Genomic DNA, 23361 nt, shown 5'->3' on the forward strand with positions numbered 1-23361 from the left:
CGAGGATCGTTCCGGAAGCTGTCTGCCGCGTTGACGCGCAGTGTAATTTCCACTCTAATTTCCCATCCCCGTTGTTTTTCTATTCCGCTGAAGGACGGCTCGCCCGTATCTTCCTCCGCGTCGCGTCGCGTCGCGTCGCGTCGCGTCGCGCCGTACCAATACGTCTCGCCGGTTCGCTGAAAGAGACACGTCGCTCGTCGACGGATATACATTTACATTCGCCTCCACAGTTTCCCAGCTCTGTCTTGCCGATGTTGTCGCGGAAAGTCCTCCTGTCAGGCTGCAGGCTCGCTTCGCGCCGCCCGGAAACGGGTTCCCGGTGACGCGTCTCTTGCATTCCGCTCGCGAAGCTTCAACTCCGCCACCGGCCGAGCGTGAGCTTTTATTTTTGTCGCTGTCGGCGGCGAATGTCAACGAGTGGCGCAATGATTAACGCTTCGACGATCGATTGCGTGTATTTTTTATTTGGATGGATAGATACAGAGAGATTTGCGGCGGGCGTCACGCGGATGCTGTGTCAGAGGTTTAGAGTTGCAGGTGAAGCAGTTATGTTTGTTGTTATAACGTTTCGATTGAGTACGATAAAATGTAATGTAGTATAGGTAATTATATAGAATTGGTCAACGCTGTTATGTAGGTTAACGCGGTTATTTTCAATGTTCTCGGATCGTTTCGACGGAACCAGCTGTGATTTATTGCGACACGCGATCGCCGGTTACTGTTCTTGACATTTTGGAGCTGCGAGCCGGGACCGAATGTCACGTTCACGGTGTCCACCGTTCGGGAGCTCTCGAACACCGATGCTCGTAAACGCGGAGAAGTTTAAACTGGGTGTTTCCTATCGATCCTTCGCTTCGTTGCGCCTGGGTCATTGTGGACCCGCGTTTTCGACGATTCGGTTCACTTTTAGGGGTTTAACGATTCAACGATTCAAAGATTCAACGATTCCAAGTCTCCAAGATTCAAAAATTCAAAAATTCAAAAATTCAAAGATTCAACGATTCAAAGATTCAAAGATTCAAAGATTCAAAAATTCAACGATTCAACGATTGAAGGTCTCAAAGATTCAACGATTCAAGGTCTCAAAAATTCAAAGATTCAACGATTCAAAGACTCAAAGACTCAAAAACTCGAATATTCAAAAACCTCAGAAATTCGAACTTCCAAAAACTTCGGATTTTTCATCGAAAGAAGCGACGTTCCTCCCTCGAAAACGTGCGTTGTACGCGAATCGAGGTATCACCGTGCTCGTAGACGTACATACATTGTGTATCTTATAGTTCGAGTGAAATTTACGAGGAGACTGCACGCCCAGGACGTGGACGGTGAACGTGTTAATAATGCAGCGGGCTAGCCGTGGTTCAAGGTACGAATAGCCTGTAAATACGAGACGCGCGGCGACGTCGGCGGTCCTGTTTACGATCGGCAGTAAAGGAACGCGTTAGTTCTTGGAACCTATGCGCTCGCGTGCAGGACGCTCTCCAACGTTCGCCGCTGCTGAATAGTTTATCGCGTCGTCAACGGCAGGAAACGTTTACGCTAATATTCGCGATATACCGAGAAATGCGTGTGATTCCTTTTAAATCGGGGATTTAAGGATCGGCGTCGAGCGCGACGGGGTTGCGAGAGAATTTTACGGCCTATTAGCGGAATTGCGTTCAGTACCAGCGATTTCTCGCCGAGAAATTATTGCGGTAAAATTAAGTTAGCGTCGTTGGGTGTGCCAATAGGTATTCCACTGTTTATGCCATGTTTACATGTTTCAATCGGAGTGCAGATCTAGCTTATTAAGTTTCTCCTCAACATCGAATATAAAGTCTTACTTCATCCTTGTTTGGAAAAAGTGTTATGCATTAAGTGCCACTTATTTAGATAGATTATTGCTATTATAAGTATTACTATTGTATTATCATTACCTACTATATATTTATGTACTGCTACAACTATCACTGCCACCTACTATTACTACTACTACAATTACAAATGTCGCTAACAGAAACACAAAACTCGACACTATCTTCATTATTCCAATTACCGAATCCACAATGCAATTGTCGGAAATGAGGGCAGCCCTCAACGAAGGGCATGTTCCTAAAAACTGCTCCAGTTCGATTACACCGAGTGACCCCCGTTTCGTTTGATCCGCACAGGTCTCCTTCAGCGGGAACCGGGCGTCCGGCACATACACGCCCCTGGTGGTCTCCGGGAACAGCCCTCCGCGCGGCGAGCCGATCTCCCTGGCCACCTTGGACCGAGACTGTTTCATCATTCCCCTCGCATCCCTCGAACGTTTTCTGCCAGCCGGAGTACCGGTACGTGGCGCGAATTTCCCGCGGTAAACGCCTCCTCTAACAGTTTACTCGAGGCCGCCTCTGAAATCGGAGAACGCGGCGCCGCTCTGTAAGTTCCGCCGGTGTCCCGTGACACGCGACCCACTCTCGCGACCTGTGTAAACTCGCGGAAGGTATCCTTTGGATCGAAGAATACGTTGCCTTCCGTTCCCTCTTTCGGTCCGCTCAACCCCTTGCGGACGAGCACTTCGCGAACCGTTGGAGGTCTTCAGTGGAGGAACTCGAATGTATCGAACTTCGAATAATTCAATTATTCCTTCGCAGCATTGTACTTCGAGTATGCTATATGAATATGCTATATGAACGACTCTCGTCCTCAAAGGGTTAATCCTGCGATCGAAGTCCGAGAACGTTTTGGAATTTTTTGCATTTTTCTAGTTTATACGGTTTTATATCTTCGCTTGCATCTGTTTTATGGACGGAGGTCGGGAATATTTATTTCGTATGTTTTTGTAGATTATATGGATTTATATCTTTGCTTGCATCTGGTTTATGGGCAGAGGTCGGATGTTTTATTACCTTTTACGTTTTTGTGTGTTTAAGTCGAAACTCGTGGAACTTCTCGGTTCACGGCGTTTCGGGTTTTATTAGTTTGAAACGCGCGTTATTATACATTGTTGAGTGAAGCTTCACGGGAACTTTACCCGAGATTCCCCGATAATTCAATGAAACGAAAGAAACTGTTAAGAGTATGACATTCGGACATTCATCCGGCGGACTGTAGATATTTCACGTGTCGCGGCGGACAGGATATTGCGCGCGACAATGATCGATGATCGGGAACGACCGTAAATCGTTCGAGCCGCGAGCGGTTTCGCGGCCGGCTTCGGATGGGAATAACGTCGACGCGACGCGACGACAGTTTCATTGGCCCGCGTTGAACCGGGTCGCGAAAATAATAACTCCGCCGCGCGTAATAATATTTCCATCGTTCTCTCATCGGCCTCCGCGAGAACGCCGCGCCACGTGAATCGGGAATACACCTGCTAAAACCGGAACGCTCGAGTTATTGGCCTTAGCGTATGCTCCGTGTAACCGCGAGCAGTTTGCGACCTTGCTGGCCCGGCTACAAACGGTCAGAAATAGATGGGACCGTGTGACCGTCAACGCGGCGGAACGCGGGGCGAGTGAATGATCGCCGCGTGACGGAAGTCACGGAACGGAAACACTTTTCTTTCATTTTTTCATCGATCTCGAGGGAACGGACCACTCGTCGAGACATTTCGGAAGACTATAGACGGTCCTGAGTATTTTCTTTATTGGTTTTTCCTTTTAGGAAACGTGGGAGTGTCACTTCTCGCGAGCGATTTGGTAGGACGAATGGGAATAACGATCGTGTGACGGAACAGAAATACTTTTCTTTCATTTTTTTACCGATCTCGAAGGAAGGGACCATTAATCTAGATATTTTTGAAGACTGTGGACAGTTCTAAGAATTTTTTTTTTTGGTTTTCCCTTTTAGGAAACGTGGGAGTGTCACTTCTCGCGAGCGGTTTGGTAGGACGAATGAGAATAACGATCGTGTGACGGACCAGAAATACTTTTCTTTCATTTTTTCCTTGGTCACAGGAAACGGACCATTAATCTAGATATTTTTGAAGACTATTGACAGTTCTAAGAATTTTTTTTCTGGTTTTCCCTTTTAGGAAACGTGGGAGCGCCACTTCTCGCGAGCGATTCGGAAATGGGAATAACGATCGTTCTTTGCTCTGCAATTAGTCTGGAGGGAATAGACTGTCTATTTAAACATCTTCTCGTTTGTTTTTCTTGTGGAACGCGGGAAGGAAATGTTTCACGAGAAAATTGAAAGAATACGCGAAGAAGTGTTTTCCCTTTCGTCGGATTGAATCGTTGCTTCCGAAGGAATTGAAAGCTTTAAGTGCTTCGATAATGTTTATCCTCGTCGTTCGTCACTTTCGAAGAGGCAACCTCGGGATGCTTTGAATAAAAATAACGCGAGCGCCGCGCGGAAGACGATAAGCGATTATATTTTGGAGGAATATCTACGATATTCCTCTGAGTCTTCAGTCGTTCGTGAAATAGTTATTCCATACAGTTTATTCAAATCTAAATATAAAATTCGATAGAAATGGAATGAAATGCAATGAATTTCAATCCAGTAACGTTATTCTCTGTAATCTTCGGTAATACAAATCTCGAAACGTCTGAACGTCTAGTATTCAACGTGTATCGAACTGTATAAACTCCCACGTTTCCAACTGAAAGCTGCGAAGAAGCAACTACAAAGACAAGAAGCTCGACAAGATGTTGGTGTCATTAACGATGTTGTTTTCCCAAACACAGCTTTATTCCAACTCGTTCCAGCACGCGCCGATCGCGGACAAGAAGCGGCCCGGAAGTCCCCTGTCGGTCCTCGAGGTCGAGGACCCGAAGCAATGTGTTCTCGCGCACTTCATGACGCCTTTGGAGCCCCTGGACCCCCTGATCGAGTCGCCAGTTTCTCGGCCGTTGGTGCTGCAACGGGACACCGCAGCCGAGCTGGTCGCGGAGATCGCGCCATCCGCCTCGCAGAGCATTCTGCTCACGAACATGGAGAAAAATGGTAATTCGCAGACTTCTGCCCCGTCTGACGGATCGCTGGCGACGAATACCGCCACAATGACGAGATTCCATACACTAAATATTATAAATATTACGAACATCGTAAATATTCGAAAGTCGAATGGAAGAAAAATTCAGAGGTTAAAAAGAATTCTAAATTCAAGTGAATTTAATTATTATGTAATTAAAGTTCGAATAATAGTGAAAATAGAATGAAAAAATACTGAAAAGAATTATTCGGAATTTAATTGAATTGATATATAATTAAATTTCCAAATTATATTTTCTCGAGCTTCTCCACATTCATCGATTTCACCTCTTGTAGAACTTAGAAAACAGTTGGTCTAGCGTTGAATAAGAAGTGTGTCGAAGATTGTGTGCTCATTTGCGGATGGTAATTTCAGCCGATTTCCCATTCATCACGTACTACCTAATAAACAAACAGAACACGGATCCCGTGGATTTTTACAACGAGGTTCAGTGCGCCGCCTTAAGGAAGTTCGACCCGAGGGACCTACGGTACGCAGCCAGTCACACGTTGGATTTGTTCAACGAGGTCGCGACCATCGCCAGGCCCCCCTTGGAGCCGCCAGGCGTGAGACCGCCGATTCCGTCCACCGGCTACATCGTCTCGATCTTCAAGGTGTTCGAGGGCGATGACGGCCTTAAGTTCGAACAGAACTGGCTCTACTGGACCGGTATTCCTCCTTCCTTTCTTCTTTTTCATCTTATTCGCCCTTTGCGGCCGGATATCGACGTTTTTATGAGATCAAACTTTCATGTTTGGAACACCTTAGTTATTCTCTATGATTTAAGCATTCGATATCTCATTTAGCAGAATTTGCAAAGGGATAAGTCATCTCACAAGCAACGTTTCTTGTCCATTGGTGCTTCAAAACTTGGTAAAATCTCTTGTTTTTTCGCAAGATATTCTTTAACGCTATTATTGGCAGTCAAAGTGTCAAAAGGAACATAAGTATTAATGTTCTGCGCTAGAAGCGAGCAGAAGAAACCGCGTTACGAGATGCCTAATATTCTGTATCGATTACATATCGCAATTCCGGATGACGAATATCGCTCATTGAAATCTCTAGCCTGGACGCGTAATCGCCAATCGAATTTCTTTTGCAGGCGCCCGCATGATGTACCGATACTTGCCGAAATCGGTTGGGCTCAGACGCATCACGCTGCACAAGTCGATGTCGCAGGGCGACAAAATGTACCTATTGATCTGCGAGTGCTCGCAGCTGCAAGACAATCTATCCGCGGCGGCCATTTTGTTGCCGGCGTTGCGCGCCAGGCTCTGCGGCTACACCGGCCTCTACAGGCCGTCCGTGTGCTTCTGATTCCTCAAGAAAAGATGACGCCGGGCTAGGACAGGCGTCGGGTGGCCGGACAGAGCCACCCTTTGAAACATCCGGAAGAAGATTCGTCGTCGAACCTTCGTCGACGAGCTCGACGAAAGCTGTCGAGCAGTCCGGCGGCCATTGTTACGCACGCGGGACTCGCTCCTTCCCTTGAAGAGGCTGCTGCGATCTTTTGCCAATGCGTTCGAAACGCGCGATTTATTCGGGACGAGAGTTTGATCTCGAACACGTTGATCGAGATGCAAGCTTGGACGAGGAAGAAATAATAAAAGGGACGAACCATGTGTAACATTGTTAACAGATATGTAAGGGGGATCTTTTACGAGGCTCGTTTCGGTGAATCGTAAAACCGGGCCGCCACGTGTGTGGCGTGTTGATGGAAGAGCCGGAATTCGAAGAGATTGACTCAATTGACTAGGAATGAAGTGTTTTGCTTGAAGTTTCATGCTTGTTGAAATGTCGAGGGTTATCCCTTTGCACTTGAATGTTCCTTTATTGGAGATATTCGCGACGAGTAAAGGGAAATCGAAAGTAAATTTGGGGACTGGGATATTTTACGTCAATACTCCATCGTTTCGAGGTACTTGAACCTATTTCGATATATTCCGATACGCGTTTCAATACTTCAATGCTTTAACGTTTCAATATTCCATTATTTCAGCTCCTTTCGATATATTTTAATACTCCGGCATTTCAATGTTAACGCCCGCCACGTTTCGCGTGATACGTCAAACGTTCGAATTTTACATGAAGCGTCGCTTTCCGAGTGTAAACGGTCAAGTGCAGGTCTTTCGAAGGGATTCCCCGAAAAGTTCTCGCTGCGCCAGTTGTCCATCAACGCGCGACACGCCGGCAGGCAGAATCTTCTTGTTTCCGGTTTGATAAGAGTCACTTATTTTCGTACAGCGGCGTGTCATCGTGTTACCGGCGTGAAACCTGGCACGCTGTTCGCGACACGTCGGTCGATTCGTCTTGTCGATCGAGGACAAGATCGTGGGTACGCGCCGCGTGGACCGGAAGTCGCGTGAACCGCGGCCAAAGAGGACCCGCGACACGCTCTTCGTATACGCTTTAGGGAATAATCTCTCAACGAATCTTGGTACGCTTCCGGGCTGCACGACCCGTGTCTAGTTACGCCTCTGGCCAGTTTGTATTTTTCGACTTTGCATACTTCATCGGAACGTTCAGGCGGACGTTCATTCGCGGAACGCTGCGTTCGCCCGATGGGACGAGGACGCGCGTATTTGCATGCACACAGGGGACACGGTGCTGTCGGCAATTTTGTCTGGCAACGCGGTGCTAACTGGTTGTTTTTTGCGAATTTATTTCTCCGATTTTTTCGCCTTGCTGTCGTACGATCGTGTATGCTCTTGTTCTCTACTGGTGCACCCTTCCATTTGTACTCGAACATTCTTCTTTCGATATTTAAGTAACCCTTTCTCTGTGATATTGCACTCGCGTTTCGGTTATTATAGAGCTTTCACTCGACATTCACTTGCAAATCAAATTCAAGAATTCTTCTTCCTCTATTCACGTTTCACTCCTTACTCGAAGACTCTCCTCTATATACTCAACTTTTCTTTACTCTCCACCCTTCCGATTTCACCGGTTTCTCCTGAAAACCGTCTACGTCGCTTTGCCAGACTCTAGAACAAACGCTGCCCCGCAAACGCAGCGAAACGGCGAAGTCAAGGGCCAGTCGGACTTGGACCACGGTTGATAATCGCTAGCTATCGACAGTAATTTCACTCGCGAGGACCGCTTAAAAGGACCACTCGAAAAGAGGCCCGGGCGCAACAGCCATTCATAATTTGTTCCGCCGACAGCGCGCGCACACACGACACGCGAAACACACATACACACACACACACACACACAGACGGACACACGTATATATAGAGGATACAACGTAAACACAAGTTTTATTACTTATCGAACGACTTATCGATTAAAATCGCTGACTACATATCATATACTCGATAAACTGTGATATTCGAACGATCGCCGTATATATCACAAAACGGATTGAGACGCGCGGTTAATCTAAATATCCTTCTCTCCTTCTGTACTTCATTTTATCTACGCAAACGAACGTTCGAGCGAGTAGAGAGTCCCCTACAGGGACAGACTTCTAGGCGAGAAACCAAAGACGCTCCTCGACGGTTTTCTAGTGGCTATTGTAAAAGGGCAGACTCGCTAGCGGATCATTCGCGATATTTTCTTTCCGGCGGCGACTCCATTGACACGTTGACACGGTGATATAGGAATTTCGAGCTTTTCGCCTGATATTCTTTGACGTATTATTTACCTTTGTCGCCAAGCTCTTGCAACATTTTACTGTCAACTATTTGGAAATTCAAAGAAGGGAGAAACGCAAGTCGGAATTTGCTTTGAAGGTAATAAGTTTTCTTCTTGTGATCGTTCTCAAGCAATTTGGAAGCTCCGATCATCGACGATTGCTGTGGCGATCAACGTGTTAACGCGTGTAAAGTATTAATAAAATCAATTCGAACAGAAGTTACGCTTCTGCGAGTCGCTGACGGAAAGCACGCGAGTCTCTTGTTAGCGCATCTGCAGCTTAATACGTCGGAACGACGCTCCGCAATTCTAATCCGAGAATCTTTTATCGATTAACGTTTCACAGACCGTTTGATATTACATATCCTTGCCTGGATTATGGACGCTAGCGTGGTTTTCGAGTCGTCCGCGGACAGTTCGACGGGATTTGTGAATTAAGTGGCGCGAAGGACCTCAACTTCTTTAGACCTAATTCTTGTGTCGATCAGTTGTATCGATATCAGTTGTAATCTGCGTTTCTTTAATGAACAAGAAGAGAATTTATCAAGGACAGGCTTAATCAGCAAGACGTTACGAAGGTTTCGAACAGAACCTGATAAAAATGTTCGAATTCAGAACTGTTGATTTAAACGCATGTAAATCTCATTGATCATTGAAAATTCGAGAGAAATCGTAAGGCAATCGACACGACCGCCATTTAATTCACGAGTTCGCGTCCCCTTCGTCCGCGGAATCGGATGGACAGGTCTTTTCAGTGTCCTTTTCGGGAGGAAGCTTAATAAAACAGAAGAAATCTCTCTTAGGTGCCCGGTAGACGTATCTAGGAAGAGGGCGAGTAGCGTGAATCGGCATCAAAAGTAGTACAAACCGAGAAAAGCGGTGCAGGCCAGGGAAGAAGCAGCTCAGTAATAAGGGAAGACCGAGAAAAAGCGAAAAAACACATAGGAACGTATAGTCAATATACGCTTGTTGCATACCAGACAATAGCTAGGATGATTGCGCAGGCGCGATCGGTAAAGTAGATTTTTAAGGACACCGCGCAACCCCGAACCGGCGGCGTGAAACGCAAAACCAATACGTCCCGTTCGTAAAACTAGCTGAAACAAAACCAAGTGGAACAAGAGACGCTCTTAAGTATAAGACTACGATCGTTGAAGCGTCGCGTTGGCGATTTTTCAGTTCCAGTCTCGATCTTTACCGAGAACAGAAGGAAATTAAGGAAAACGCGAACCGTCGGTTCGAATTTGAAGAACTAAAACGAAGGAAATTGTTAAAAGAGTTTGAATTTACGCGAAGCAAGGGATATCGCGATCGTTATTCGTGAAAGGAAAGATCGCTGGCGCGAGATCGTTGATAAATAGGAGACGACGAACGAATACATGGAGAACAGAGGGAACGATTGCCGAACAAACGTTAACTTGCGATTTTACTGTGATCCCATGTGCATCGCGGCTGATAAGAAGTAGAAACGGAAACGATACAACGGTTCGTTCGTTTGCGATTACGGATTTCTGTGTCCTCCGAAGCACAGAGAGGTTCGATCCGGTGTTTGTTCATTGTCGGTTGTTCGGATAAACGAGTTCTTCGCCTGCACAAGTTCGTCTTTGCGAAGTACGTTTCTTTTTTATCGCTCCCCGTGGAAGGGTACGCCTGTTTCAGGGTGGCCGACTTTACGAGTGGACGCGTGGATCGGATCCGGAACGATCGAGATCGGATTGTTCGACGACAGACCGGTACTTTGCGATTACAATAGGTTTATTATATCATGTACAACGAATACGATGAAGTTAATAATAAATCACTTCTAATATTACGTCGTTCTACCACTTATGTCCTTCCTTCCTTTGAAATTTATTCATTTCTTTATCTATTAACTGATACGATTTTTACTGATATTCATTTGAATGTTATTATGTAGTAGACACTTCAAGATCTTTATTTTAAAATTGTTACAATGAAGGTGCTTCCTATAAAGAATTTTCAAACAAATTCGTGTTTTGTATTTCGTATTTTAATATTCCACACTGGATACGATGAAAAAGGCAACTGGCGCTATCTACGGCAAAAGTCGCAAGCCGATCGTTACCGAATGATCGTTATCGATCAGATACCGAACGAAGACAAGTAGCACAGACTTCTAGCGGTTTGAGCCTTTCGCCGAAGTTGGCGCTGATTGTAAAAACTATAAAACAATTTAAAAACGCTGCATATTTTAAATTGACCTTGCAAAATATTCATTTTCTCCCTTTAATTACATCCACGTAACGGCTCGTCACATGTTCGAACTATCGATTGTGCAGAAATCAAAGATTCTGTTTTATCCTCTACGCCCAGCGAATGGTCAACAAGAAAACTACATAGAGTAAAATGATCGGAGTCCTACGCCTCGTCTATGCGATTATTTTACCCTATTTTATTATTAACCCTTTGCACTCGAGAGGCGACTCTCAGTCACCATTTGATTTGATATAGAAAAATGGCGAAGCTGAATATTTAGTATTTCAAATTAAACTTTGTATTGCTGTGAAATATTAAATGAGATAGTTTCGTTTACCTGTGAATTGTCGTTAAAATAGTTTGCAACGATATCATCTGTATCTTGTTTCGAGTGCAAAGGGTTAAACAATTATCTACCCTACCATTTCAAGCGCTGCCATGCAAAACCTTAGTCGATATAACAGCACATGGCGTGACAATGGTAAACCAAAATGTTACCTATTACATCCTACACCTCGTTATGCGATTATCTTACCCTATTTCATTATTAAACAATTATCCAACTTACCACTTACAACACTGCCACAAAAAACACCCTCGGTCAACACGACGTGTCACAAAAACGGTAAAAATAAATCTTACACTACTCGTTACGTCCTACGCCTCTAAGCCACTATCCCGAAAAGACAGATCCCGCCATCGCCAATCGAGATATATCGAAGTCGATTCTCGCTGGCAGTAATCCCCGCGAGATGGCGCGACAGTGACGTCGGCAGCGGCACCGATCGGCCGAGACGCTCGTCAACAATCGATGTCAGTCTGGGCCGGGAGTTGTGGTGTGTCCGTAATCGCATTTTCGCTAGAAAAACTAGCTTCCTGCGGTCGTGTATCGCGGCATCGTTACGCGGCGACGGTACCCGCGTGTTTCTTACGGTTGAACGCGCGTGTTCCGCGTTCGCGTCCTCGCGGATCGATCGGCGGCCAGCCCGTTCGTTCCACGGTAGCTCTCGGTGTTGGGCTCGCGGGTCGGAGCGAGACAGCCAGAGTTACGGTGGGTACAGCACGGCGAGAAAGAATCGGCGTCGCGCACGCGGTACGTTCCTGTCACTTCTGTTACTCCTCTTCCCTTTCGGCATCCCTGTTCCCCCCGTTCCCCCTGTTCCCCCTGTTCCCCGTGTTCGCGTTCCGCGTCGGGCCGGCTGCTCTATGCCGCCGTGTGCACCGTCCCGTGCATCCCCGTGATCGTCGTGGCGTTTCTCCGCGCTCCACAGGCGCCAGAATCCGGCATTCCGCTAACGAAAGCCGCTCCACCGTCGACGAGCAGCCAGCGTACACCAGCTGCAACGGCCTGATATCGAGTGCTCTCGAGAGGGCGACGACGTGTCTGCACGAGAACCACCCTCCCGATGGCGGACCACGGAAAAATGTAAGTGCCTGCAATCTTTTACTCCCGATCGATCCTGCCTTCGACACCCTGCCCGAGGCTCGTCTCGGGAATATTCCCGAATTCGACGGTACACCGTCGACGACAGACCGCGGAGAAACATCTAGAGGACGGTTTTAGCCCGATGCGTGGGCGATGGTGAAAGTGACGGATGCGAAAGTGTCCGCGGCCTACGAGCCTGACACGGTTACTAATCCGAGAGTAAATTCGGGATAGGCCAGCCCGTAGGAGCTGCCAGAGAGTGAGAGGTTATCCGAGGGACGGGGTAGAATTTCAGATTCATTCATAGGGATCGATCCCTCGCTTCCGCCTGCCTCCGTCCCCTGTCCTGGAGCTGCCGGGAGCGAGCGAGACGGAAATATCTCGACGGGTCTGAAACGTCCCCTTCAAGCTTGTACCCAACCTTGCACTTGAATCTGTGTCACTCTTTTTTACTCTCGTTCTCGTCTCGGCAGACTCGGCCGACGAGACGGTGTCTCTCGACGGGCACGAGCGATGCTTCCCGGCTGTCGCTCGCTCTCGCGACGCTCGGCAACGCTCCGTGCGCGACCTTGCCAGGTGTTTTAAACAATCTCCCTCTCTCTTCGCGAGGCTTTGACTGCCGGACGAGGGCCTGCCGAGCGGCGTGCTGGCCCGTGCCGTCGGCGAGCCTCTCGACTATCAATGCCCACGCTTTTCCGATCATTTTCCTCTTCTCGCGACGTCGCGCGCGCTTCCCACGCGTCACGTTCAAATTACCCTGCGCCTGTCGCTGCGCTCTGTGGTTAGCGTCGTTCGACGATGGTTTCTTCGCGGCTCCGTCACGTCGGAGAAAATATTCGAGCGGCGACGTGGTTTCCTCGAGTATTCGATTCAACCCATTCGAGACGGCGATTTTTATCGAACACGGTCGTGAGGACATTATTATTATTATTGCACGCGCGGTGTGCAATCGCTCTCGGATGGGTCAACCTGTTAACCCTTTGCGCTCCAAAAATTTGTCACTAGAAATATTTATTTTTATGAGATATAGATGACATTTTTTTCAACTAACTCGACGAGGGATCTATTCACAAAATAAGGGGAACAATGGTATTCTGTTTCCACTTTTCACGTATCGACAGATTACTCGAGACTTGATGTTAAATACGAAATTTTACAATTTTGGTGCATCAATCTCGAATGGTGACTGAGAGGCACCTCTCGAGTGCAAAGGGTTAATCCCACAGGAATTCCCAAAGTTGGGCGCATCCGTTGCTAGGTGATATCTTCCGGAGCATTCAACTACAATCTGATCCTGTTTGCTAACTGCTCGGTGATCGATAAAGGACCCACAATGTGCGACTGCATTCTTTTACGCTCCGCTCTTTCGTCAGCATGACTAGCTGGATCGCGTTAGTTCGTTGCCTACGGAAGTTCTCGTTGGCAGGATGATACCACTACGATACACCTGCTGTCGACGCGTCCACCGACAGCTTCACGCGTTCGACTGACCTCGCGTCCACACTATTTACATTGTAATACATTAGCAAGAGTAATCAGATTCTTCGCTCACGGAACAATATTTTCGGTTTCCACTGTGGGAGGAGCTAAAATGTTTTAGAGGTCCACTCGCTTTGTCTCGAGCTGTTAGTACTACTATAAAATGACGTAGACTGTCTACAACTATGGAATCATTTTACGAACTTTTTTATGACTTTCATTTCTCATTTGTCAGATTGTTCGTTTACAGATTAACACGTTAGTCGCCATGGGGGTCACCGGTGACCTCAACCAAATGGAATTATCATTCATTCGATTAAACGATGAATATTCGAAAACTTTTCTATATTACAAGGAATACCGCATAAGATGTCACATTATTTTCATTATTTTCTCTCGGCAAAATCGTGCGGCGCTCGACGCGTTAAAGATCTGTCGCGTGTCGGTTACCGGTGTTAATTTGGTAAACGAATTCCTGTTATAATCTGTTTAATTGTCCTCTTCGAGACGCTGGAACAGTGGATGTAATAGAGAGCCGAGTGTCGATACGCCGATATCGGACAACTCAGAGACAGCCGTTACACGCGTAGCCGGCCGTGCGTCGGTGATCGCGACACATTAGTGGCATCTGACCCGTACGGTGAAGGTGAATTACGGCATCGAGCGCGATTAACGGCCATCGTTGGTTTCCCCGTGATACCGGGCGTCCCGTAAATTCGCACTGCGGCTGGTTATATTGGGTCATCCCAGTATACCGCCTTTATTCTCGGAAACTAAGATATCTATAGCGTCGTATATTATGCAATCATTCAAATAAAATAATTACAATGCGGATTTCGTGTGCTATTTTATCTTAATTTTCTTAGAAATTAATTCGTTGTCTACAGATAACGAAGGGAAGTATGTTCTAGATTGAACAAGGTTTTGTTTCTGTTAAGTTTGAAAAATGAAACAAAAAACCGCATTATTTACGGGACGACCCAATAGATGGATCGACGTTTTCGTCGTTGTAGTGTTTCTGGAATTGTATTATTCCGCGTTAAAACGGCGAGGCCCACCGTCGCCGACGGATCGATATGCTCCGTCACGTTACTAGCGAATGCCAGCCCACGCGGTTTCGTGCTCGCACATCGAATGCGCGATTCAGCCCGCAAAGCGGCGCTCGCTGGCAACATTCGATCATTTTTGTGTCGGAATTAGAGGAACTTCCGATGGAATCGGAATGAACCGATGAATTCTTCTGAAATTAAAACTGAAACGTCCTATAATACTCGTTATAACATACTCGTCAGCTTAAACCTCAAAACAATACTAATTTCTTCAACGATTAATTATTTGTTCGAAGTACTTGTTCAAAGGAACACGTAATCGTTGTTCATCTTGCTTCAGCTCGACGTGTATGCTCGTCGTTGCTTGATTCTATTGCACAGCCCACCAGAGGCATTTCAGACTGAATTGCCCTGTTAACTGGCGAACACTAAACGCACCGGCACTGTATGCACCGTCTATCGTAACCAGTTGAGTATCTGGATACAGAATGAAGGGGAACGAATCGAACTTTCAATTTTTCGAAGATTCGAGAACTCGTTAACACTGGAACTACCGAGAAATAAGACAGAGCTATTAATCTTCTTCTTAGTTTCTGCTTCGTTAAGAAATCTGCTTCGACTGAACCGGAGTTTCCATGAGCATTCACTTGGCAAAGTGCTAATCGAATTATATAGTGGAATGTTTAAATTTTCAAATCGTTCGTCCGACCGATCGCGGCGCGTTTAGCGCGAAGGGGTTGAAGGGGGCAAAAACCGGGATGACTCTTCGCTGGAACCGGCGATAGGTCGGCGGGAGTTGTAACAAGGGCTCGTCGAAGTGCCAGTCACGCGCCGGAGCTCGAAACGCCGGCCGAGTATAAACGCTCGCGTAACCGCGGCTCGATGTGCGCCCAGATACGCTTGTATCTAAGCAAATGTGCCATAATCTGGCGGCACCGGGTACACACCGGTCCGCTGAATCGTCGCGACACACTGCCTAGACGTGCCTTATCTGTCGTTCTCGAAATTCTATGGCTGAACCGCCCTCCCATCCCCTCCTCTTCATCCCTTTGATCCTCTTTCGCGTTTTCCTAATTGCTAGACAGTTCGTTGCACCCCTTGGCTGCCGTTCTTTGTCGAAGAAGCCGAACGCACCTGTCGATCGCGTTCCTTGTAATACTGGAACGAGCAGTAACACAGCTATTTATAATTTGTCATCGAAATTGGGAAAGCAGATTCCAAGAGCTTCCTTTGGAATTTCTCTTGGAATTTCTCAGCATCTTGATCATCTTAATAATGGAACAAGTAACGTGTCTCTAAAGTAAGAGGCGTATTCCTCGTTCGCGCAGAATTCGACGGAAAGTACAAGACCCGTTCGAAATTCTTCTTTCTTACGTCATGCACGGTAACAGCAGTAACTCATCAATCTGTCTAAGCGCCTCGATTAATTAAGGAATCCTCGGAATGTCGAATTATTCATAGATTCGTATCGCGAGGCCTCGTGAACTGTTCCACTGAGATCCCGAGGCAAAATCGGTTGCAGGCGTCGAATCGAAATTGTTTATCGTCCGGAATCATCGGCACGCCTCCGAGCGACGGACGAGGTGCACGATCTTCATTATTTTTATCCGTGAAATCATTCTCGGGCTCGATGGAACGTTTCGCGCGGATCGGCGCTCGCTCGTTTCGAGAGGCCAGCGAAAATCCAGCGTCGAAGAAGCGCGAACGGCGGAATCGCGCAGATGGTATTCGCCGATAAGGTTCCTTGTGCAACGGCTGCCCGCTGCCACTTCGGAAATAGATTCAAGTACATGGGCACAGGCGGTTTATTTAGAATTATGCATCGGCTCGCCTCCGTCAAGGCCGACTCGTGTCGGTTATCGAGGCATTTGAACCGCCTCGCGATCTGGACTGTCCTTTCCGATACTCGGCCAGGAATTTATCGGCTCGATCCGCCGTCCGTGTTCGACAGGCCATTTTGCTTCGACCAGAAGCTCCTCGGAATACTTCCTCGAACGGTCGAACGCCGAACGATCGATCTTTCCGTTATAAACAAGACACTGCGGTTCAACGAAGTTTCTTTAAGAACGTTGGAGAATTCTTTCGGCACAGCAGCTTTATAAACGAAACGACCAAGTCGCTGATGAATCTTCTCGAACGTCGAGGAGCAATTCACGGAAATTGCGTGGACGTTCAACCGAAGGAATTCAGGGTGTTTACGAACAGTCGGGCGCGTTTATTCGAAACGACGCCGTTATCATCCGCGAGGATTTAATTCGGTCACGTAGCGCGACTTCGTTCGTTCGTTCGTGTCCGATTCCTTTCTCGCGTAAAACGGGAACTCTTTCGAGCGAGCCCGATTACAAAGGTTTACGATGGACACGCTGCGCCTGAGAAGGAATTACAACGACGGCGACGGGATTAAACGGTCCGGGGAATAACAGTTCCTCGCTCGTCGCTGTTATGCACGTTTACAATCAGTCGTGATTACATTCCTGGGATTTCTCGTTAACTCGAACATCGGTAGTCAGAAAATCTTTCCGAACCGAAGGATTCCTTCGTTCCCTTCCGTTTCAAATTTAACAGACTACTCAGAAATCCATGGGTAACCTTTAATTTTTTTTACGGGAAGAGCTGAATTTGGGAGTTTCCTCCCAAAGGAGGAACACATCCTGCCAGACCACACACGACACGAACAACGCATCAAGGGTCACGTAGGCCCCTCTCTCGAGGTGTATAAAAGACCATCGGAACCTTAATAAAGCGCTCAGTCACTTAACGAACGTCACGGTTTGTCATTCTCCTCCTCAATAGATCATTCCACGGTCTGATCTTATTAGGGAAATAATATATTCGCAAGTGAAATACCTCCTGTTAAAGATATACTGATTTATTTTATTAAACGCGATATCTCCCCCGTGACACGTACGTCGATGGATAAACGGGCTCGCGGAGATACCGTGCATAATATGCAATTTCTCGGTCTCTCTAATTGATACGACTTATTGCGCAACTCAAGCGGTTCGACGAGATCGCGTCGGACAATTTACGGAGCACCGTTCCGTGACCGATGAAGACACTGTTTTTCGTTACAATGCTTCTTTGGTTAATGGCTGCACGCGATCGGCCACCGTCAGTCGGAGAACGTAATCTGTAATCTCAGCGAATGTTTTACATACGAACGTGGGCTGCATACGTTGACACGCGGAGTATCGAGTTTATTTGAAGTTTCATGCGAACAGCTTATTAATTCTTTGTAACGGGCCGGCTGTCCGACATTGTTGCGCGACCAACGGTCGTTACAACGGCAGAAATCGAACGGACAGAATGGGGAACAAAACGTGAATTCATCTTTAACGGGAAATTGTATGATTTCCGTTTTTTCTTCTTTCCATTGACGTCAATGGATCTCGGGAAACGCGAGCAATTTTCCAATAATTCAACACTTTTCGCCCGTTGAAATCGAGGATTACAACGGCGTAGGGAAATCTATAACAAATAATCTACTTCAGTTATCGATATCGGATTCCCCGTGTTTCCTGTAACTGAAGTGAACGCTCGTAATGGTAGTTTAAATGAAACCTTGCATTCTACCGGAGATAAAAACCGTGAATGCAATTTGAAAGTAACCGGGAACTACTCGAAAATGAAACTGATTTAATCGCAAAGAAACACTGCTATGTGAACTGTATTAATTTAAAACCGGTGTCGTACCCAACAAAATCTGCGCGTATCGAAGGATGCATCCTCGATTCTCCGAACAGTTCGAAACGCTCGAAGCCTCTTCAAAACCAGCGCACGCGAAGAAAATTCCCCTTTTTCAGTGAAGACAGTCGAGGGATCGCTTGTCCGAAGAACAGCATTCGAGATCCGCTCGAAAGGTTTCACGCGTGTGAGCGGCATCGGACAGAAGATGAAGACAGACGGTGCAGACGAGACGGATAGAGTCGGGCCGCAGGAAGGGTGAGAGATAGATAGGGGAGGGGCTGCAATCGATGCGCGATCCATTGTCCCGTGCAGTCCTTGAGCCGGCTGGAAGAGGAAACAATGCTTGCCAGACACGTTGAACCCGGCCAACAACACGTACGTAATAATAACAACCAGTCGGCTCATTATTTCCCTCCCACGTTCCTCGCCCGACGTCGTCCGCCATTTTTCAACCCCGTTCGTCCTCGAAGCTACCGACGGTTTCTCGGAAAAGGACTCTCCGCCTCTAAGCACCGGGAAAATCGAAAGAAAGCCCGGAAGATTCTCGCGGAACGGTTCGACTCGCAGCGAAATTACACTGCATAATTGCCACGCTATATTTCTCATTATACGAGACAACTTTAGCCGAAGAAGTTTCTTTACAGCTCCAGGAACAATGCGGAAGATCGAGTGTCAACCCTTTGCAGGCCACGATGCTTAAAATCATCGGCGAAGGGACGAGAAACAAGGAGGACGGTTCTTTCTCATTTTCCCCGAGCCTCGGCCGCGACCTTCGCCGGAAAACCGATGGAAAATCGCTCGAGTTCTCATTAGAGGCGGCCTTGTCGGCGTTCCTTTTTTTCCAGCAGCTTTTTTCAACGTACCCTCCCCGTCCCCTGTCCGTCTCGCAAGCCTTTCCCTTTTTTGCTCGCTTCCTTCTCGATTTTCCGCGCGGTTCGCCCTTCGTCGCTTGTTTAGCCTGTGGCTTGTTTCCGACTTGTCGCGTAGCCCTTCGATTTTTATCCTCGGTTTTTGGTTATTTCGGTAACGGGGATCGTTGCTTAGCGTCTCTTCCCAGAGTTTCGGAATTCAGTTTGAAACTTTCACCGTTAGTGTAACGGGATATTGTAGGACAAAGGGTAAGGCGCACACGGTACGTTGTTATATACCCGTGCTGCACTCGTACTTCGCGGATATATCAATCCAGCAGTCCACGGATTAGCTAATCGTTAATAATAGATTCTTCGATCCGGCGATCGGCGGGCATATTGTTCGTTCTCACGGAAAGCGTGTCGAGTAAATCGCCGGTACAAGAACTAAAGACATTAACTCGGGAATATCGGAGGAGAGTAATTGCCCGGCCGCATAGCATCTTTATGCGTTCGTGGCACGGAAAGAATTTTGCGAAAAACCGCAGGGTTTGTTCATTTTACCTTAATGAACGCTAATAAACCGTTCTGATTTCTCCTTGCTAGAACTACAGCGTAAATTTAAGAAAATTTCAGAAAGTTTATGCTACAGATGTAGTAGCTACTTTGTTTTTTAATATCTCCTTACATTTATACTATAGATATTGTAGATAGATATACTTGTATACAGAATAAAGCTAAAGAGATTATAGAATATAGAATTATTCTGTATCTATGGTTCGATTATAATACAAAAGTACTCGTTCATTAATTTCTGTTAATTCCTCTATCACTATCAAATTTTCCGTTCGCCGCGAAACATCAGTCTCCGTCATTTATCAATCTCCGTCGACTCGCGGGCTTCTTTTTCCAAGATTCCATAATTCGCCCCGGTGAAATATGAATATTCTCCGTTCGTTCAAGCCTTCGCGAAATAATTCAGGAAAGAGAGTGGTTATTTGCATGAAGATCGTAATGGTAATTACCCCGGCATCTCATCGGTCACAGTCAGCGCATCTTATCGGAAGATTCGCCGGGAGAAAAAGGAGGATACGGTAATCGATCGCGGGGAAGTTGTAACTTTGTTATAAACGCGTCGATTTTCCGGCTCGTCGTGCCTCGAATAATTCTCGACGCGGATACAGGGTGACCTGATAAAAGGAACTTCGTCGAAAAGACTGAAAATTCATCGACGTCTTACATACTACAAAAGTAGAAAACCGCGAATCAGTCTCTCATTCGAAAAATGAAACGATTCGATCGCAGCTTTCGATTTGAGATACTACAGCTCGAAGTCGCCATTACGGCGGCATTCGATCGCGAAGGATTAACGCTTTTGCGACGGTCGACGCTAAAATCTATTATAACAGTTTCTGTTTTGAACTCAGCTGCTAATGGCGTCTAAAAGTGCTTGAAAAATTTGGTTTCGTTATACTGTTGGCACCCATAGGCAGTCGTAAAATATTATCGACGATAATTGCAGCGGAGCTCGCTTAGATCTGACGTCAGTGAATTCGTATTCAACAATTCCATCGTTCGTTAGTCATGTATTATATAAATGTGATTATTTTATATCGGTTTCGTTTAGTTCAATCCAGTGTTCCGATGGTTTCAATAAGCTTTCTTTCAGCTAAAGAATTCGAAATGACGCAGCACTGCGTTTTCCATCGTGGAAGTGTCAATTCCCACCGAGACACCCCGTACAACGCCGAGACAATACGCTCGACTGTTTGTTTTTCTCGATCGAATAATTAAATCACCGGTCCGCGGCTAATGGCGAACCGATTTCGGATCGATCGGTGCGCGCAGGTGTTCTTAATCAGCGGCCCGGCAGCGTCGAAAACATCTCGCGGCTCGGCGAGGCGGCTTTCCAATCGTTAATTAGCGATCAACGCTCGGTGCCTACACACGTAGGCGCGTAACACCTGCGCGGGTGGGACCCGCTGCAGGAGATCGATGCCAATTTCAACGTGATCGCGGAATAATTTAATCCCCGAGCTGTTGCGGATTTAATCTACGAAAATGGACGTGTACCGAGCTGCGAGTGTCCACCGAGTCGGAACGGGAATCGCGTTCTCGATGGAACCGAGTATTTTCTTAAATAATCTTCATTCGATCGTTAGGATTCGACGATTATTCAATCCGTTCTATCGAGGGAAATAAGTACATACATTGACACAGATAAATATATTAACCAATGCAGAACACGCAACCCACATGAAAGGAAACTATCGATTGTAGAACGAACAATGAATGTTCTTTCGAACGGTTTGACACGTTTTTCATTGGCGTTTCTCGTCGGTTCTGGAAACTCGAGTACCTAAAATCTGTTCTCACCCTTCTGAAATTGGAAAGTATCCCTGGTAAAACGAGAATGCTAAATAGGAAACAGTAAGCGAATGGAACAGCGAGTGAAACGCGAAAACGAAGGAATTACGGATGCTCGACCGGGAAAGCGTCGATTCGTCGGACGGACAGCGACGGAATTCGCCGATCGATGGGACCAGCGATATTCGATTAATCTAAAAACACGGGAAAACGCGTTGGAAACGGCTCTCCGCAGCTTCGCCGATACCGCGTGCCGCTGCGGAATAAAATAAATTCGACGCGGAACGCGCGAGCCGATCCGGTCGGATTAAATAATTAAATTACGGGCATACACTGCGCGCGATTTTCATTTTCGAGATGAAGGATCGGGGTCGCGCACCCATCGATCCGCGAGCGGCTGTTTCGACGGGGACGCGTCGGGAATCAGCCCTCTCGGTGCACGCGGCCCTCGGAACCGGGACGATTTCAAGGACGCGTCCTTGCCACACGCCATTGCTCCCTTTTAACTGATCCTTTTGTCGCCGGTGACCTGTTTAACGTATCGTGAACCGTCCGTTAAGCGTATCCCATTTTTCAGGGCGCAGCGCTCCGCCGACGGACTCTCGAAATCGAGGATTTATTAATCTCGCTACTTGCTATCGGCTTTCCCTTATTTCCTTTTTTTCTCTTTTTCTCTGCCTCTCTCTTTCTTCCTGTGTCGACTGTTCCGTTGGTTGCCTCGGGCGGCTGGAGAACCGGATAATATTCGCGTCGGGAACCTATTATTACCATATTTATGTTGTTGTAAAGAACATTATATGTTCTAATAGAACATTAGCAGTGTAATACTAGCAAACAATATTAGCAAACATAATGGCAATAATGTGGCATTCATATGTTATCTATCGTACATTCCCAGTATCATGTATACATTAAAATGAAGCGTACTCTCGAAATGCGCGCAGCCATTCGTACATGTTAAAATTCCGCGAGGAATTAATTGCATTACACGAAGTGCAACGTTGAGCATCGATTTTCATAATTTCCCTACGTGCAATCTGATTAAGGTTCGCGAGTAAAACGGAGCAGACGGAGTCGAGTGACATTGGAGAACGAGACTGCAGGATTGGCTCGCGACACCCTGTAGATGGGGATCGGAAAGGCCGTCGATACTGAATGACCTTGCGGCATCGACCAACCCTCTGTTTCTCCTCTTGCCTTTTCGACTCTATACAGAGGCATCTTCCCTCCCCTTCCCACCCGTTCGAGCGCCCACCTTCTTTCTCTCGCCCTCCTATTCCCTCTTGGTGTCTGTGTTGCACGCACAACCCACCCCATTCTTCGACCTTCTTCGGGCCGAAGGAAACTTACAATCCGCGCGGTCGATTTGCGTGTAACCGAGGCTGAACTCGAGGCATTGTTCACGGGAGTGTTATATACGCCGATGCGGAGAGGCTTTAATTAATTATTCATTCGTTAACCGCGTGAATCTTTCATCCGTTATCTCCTTGTCTCTCCGATAAAAAGCCGCTTTTTGTTTTCCGAGAGTCCGCGAGCGTTCGTGATTCCAGTCGCTTAGAACCGAATGCGATTAAGTCGATTCTCTGATACTTCTGATTTTTCTAAATTCCAACGGAATGAATAATATTCGTTTCGCTTGTTAGCCCTTCGCTAACGAACGTCGACGTTTCGGCGAGCTCTCGCGTTTGGAAGACCGAGTCGCAAACGAGC

General features: G+C 46.9%; 2 protein-coding genes across 8 annotated transcripts in view; both read left to right on the plus strand.

Moving 5' to 3' along the window:
• The window catches only part of LOC116423889 (uncharacterized), a 43335-nt gene extending 32944 nt beyond the window's left edge, over positions 1 to 10391 (plus strand). For 5 of the 6 annotated variants that reach the window (XM_031969604.2, XM_076369628.1, XM_031969597.2 and 2 more), the window contains exons 3-6: positions 2151 to 2312; positions 4656 to 4914; positions 5318 to 5611; positions 6045 to 10391. In XM_031969604.2, coding sequence (XP_031825464.1) covers positions 2151 to 2312; positions 4656 to 4914; positions 5318 to 5611; positions 6045 to 6259 — 930 coding nt within the window. In that variant the 3' untranslated portion in view covers positions 6260 to 10391. The remainder of the gene's footprint in view (positions 1 to 2150; positions 2313 to 4655; positions 4915 to 5317; positions 5612 to 6044) is intronic. The other variant, XM_031969602.2, reaches the window with a different exon arrangement.
• A 1223-nt stretch (positions 10392 to 11614) lies between these two features.
• Positions 11615 to 23361, plus strand: part of mtd (TLD domain-containing protein mustard) — a 203725-nt gene continuing 191978 nt past the window's right edge. For both annotated transcript variants that reach the window (XM_076369879.1, XM_076369882.1), the window contains exon 1: positions 11615 to 12221. In XM_076369879.1, coding sequence (XP_076225994.1) covers positions 12202 to 12221 — 20 coding nt within the window. In that variant the 5' untranslated portion in view covers positions 11615 to 12201. The remainder of the gene's footprint in view (positions 12222 to 23361) is intronic.

The sequence above is a fragment of the Nomia melanderi genome, chromosome 8, assembly GCF_051020985.1.
Source record: "Nomia melanderi isolate GNS246 chromosome 8, iyNomMela1, whole genome shotgun sequence".
Lineage (NCBI taxonomy): Eukaryota > Metazoa > Arthropoda > Insecta > Hymenoptera > Halictidae > Nomia > Nomia melanderi.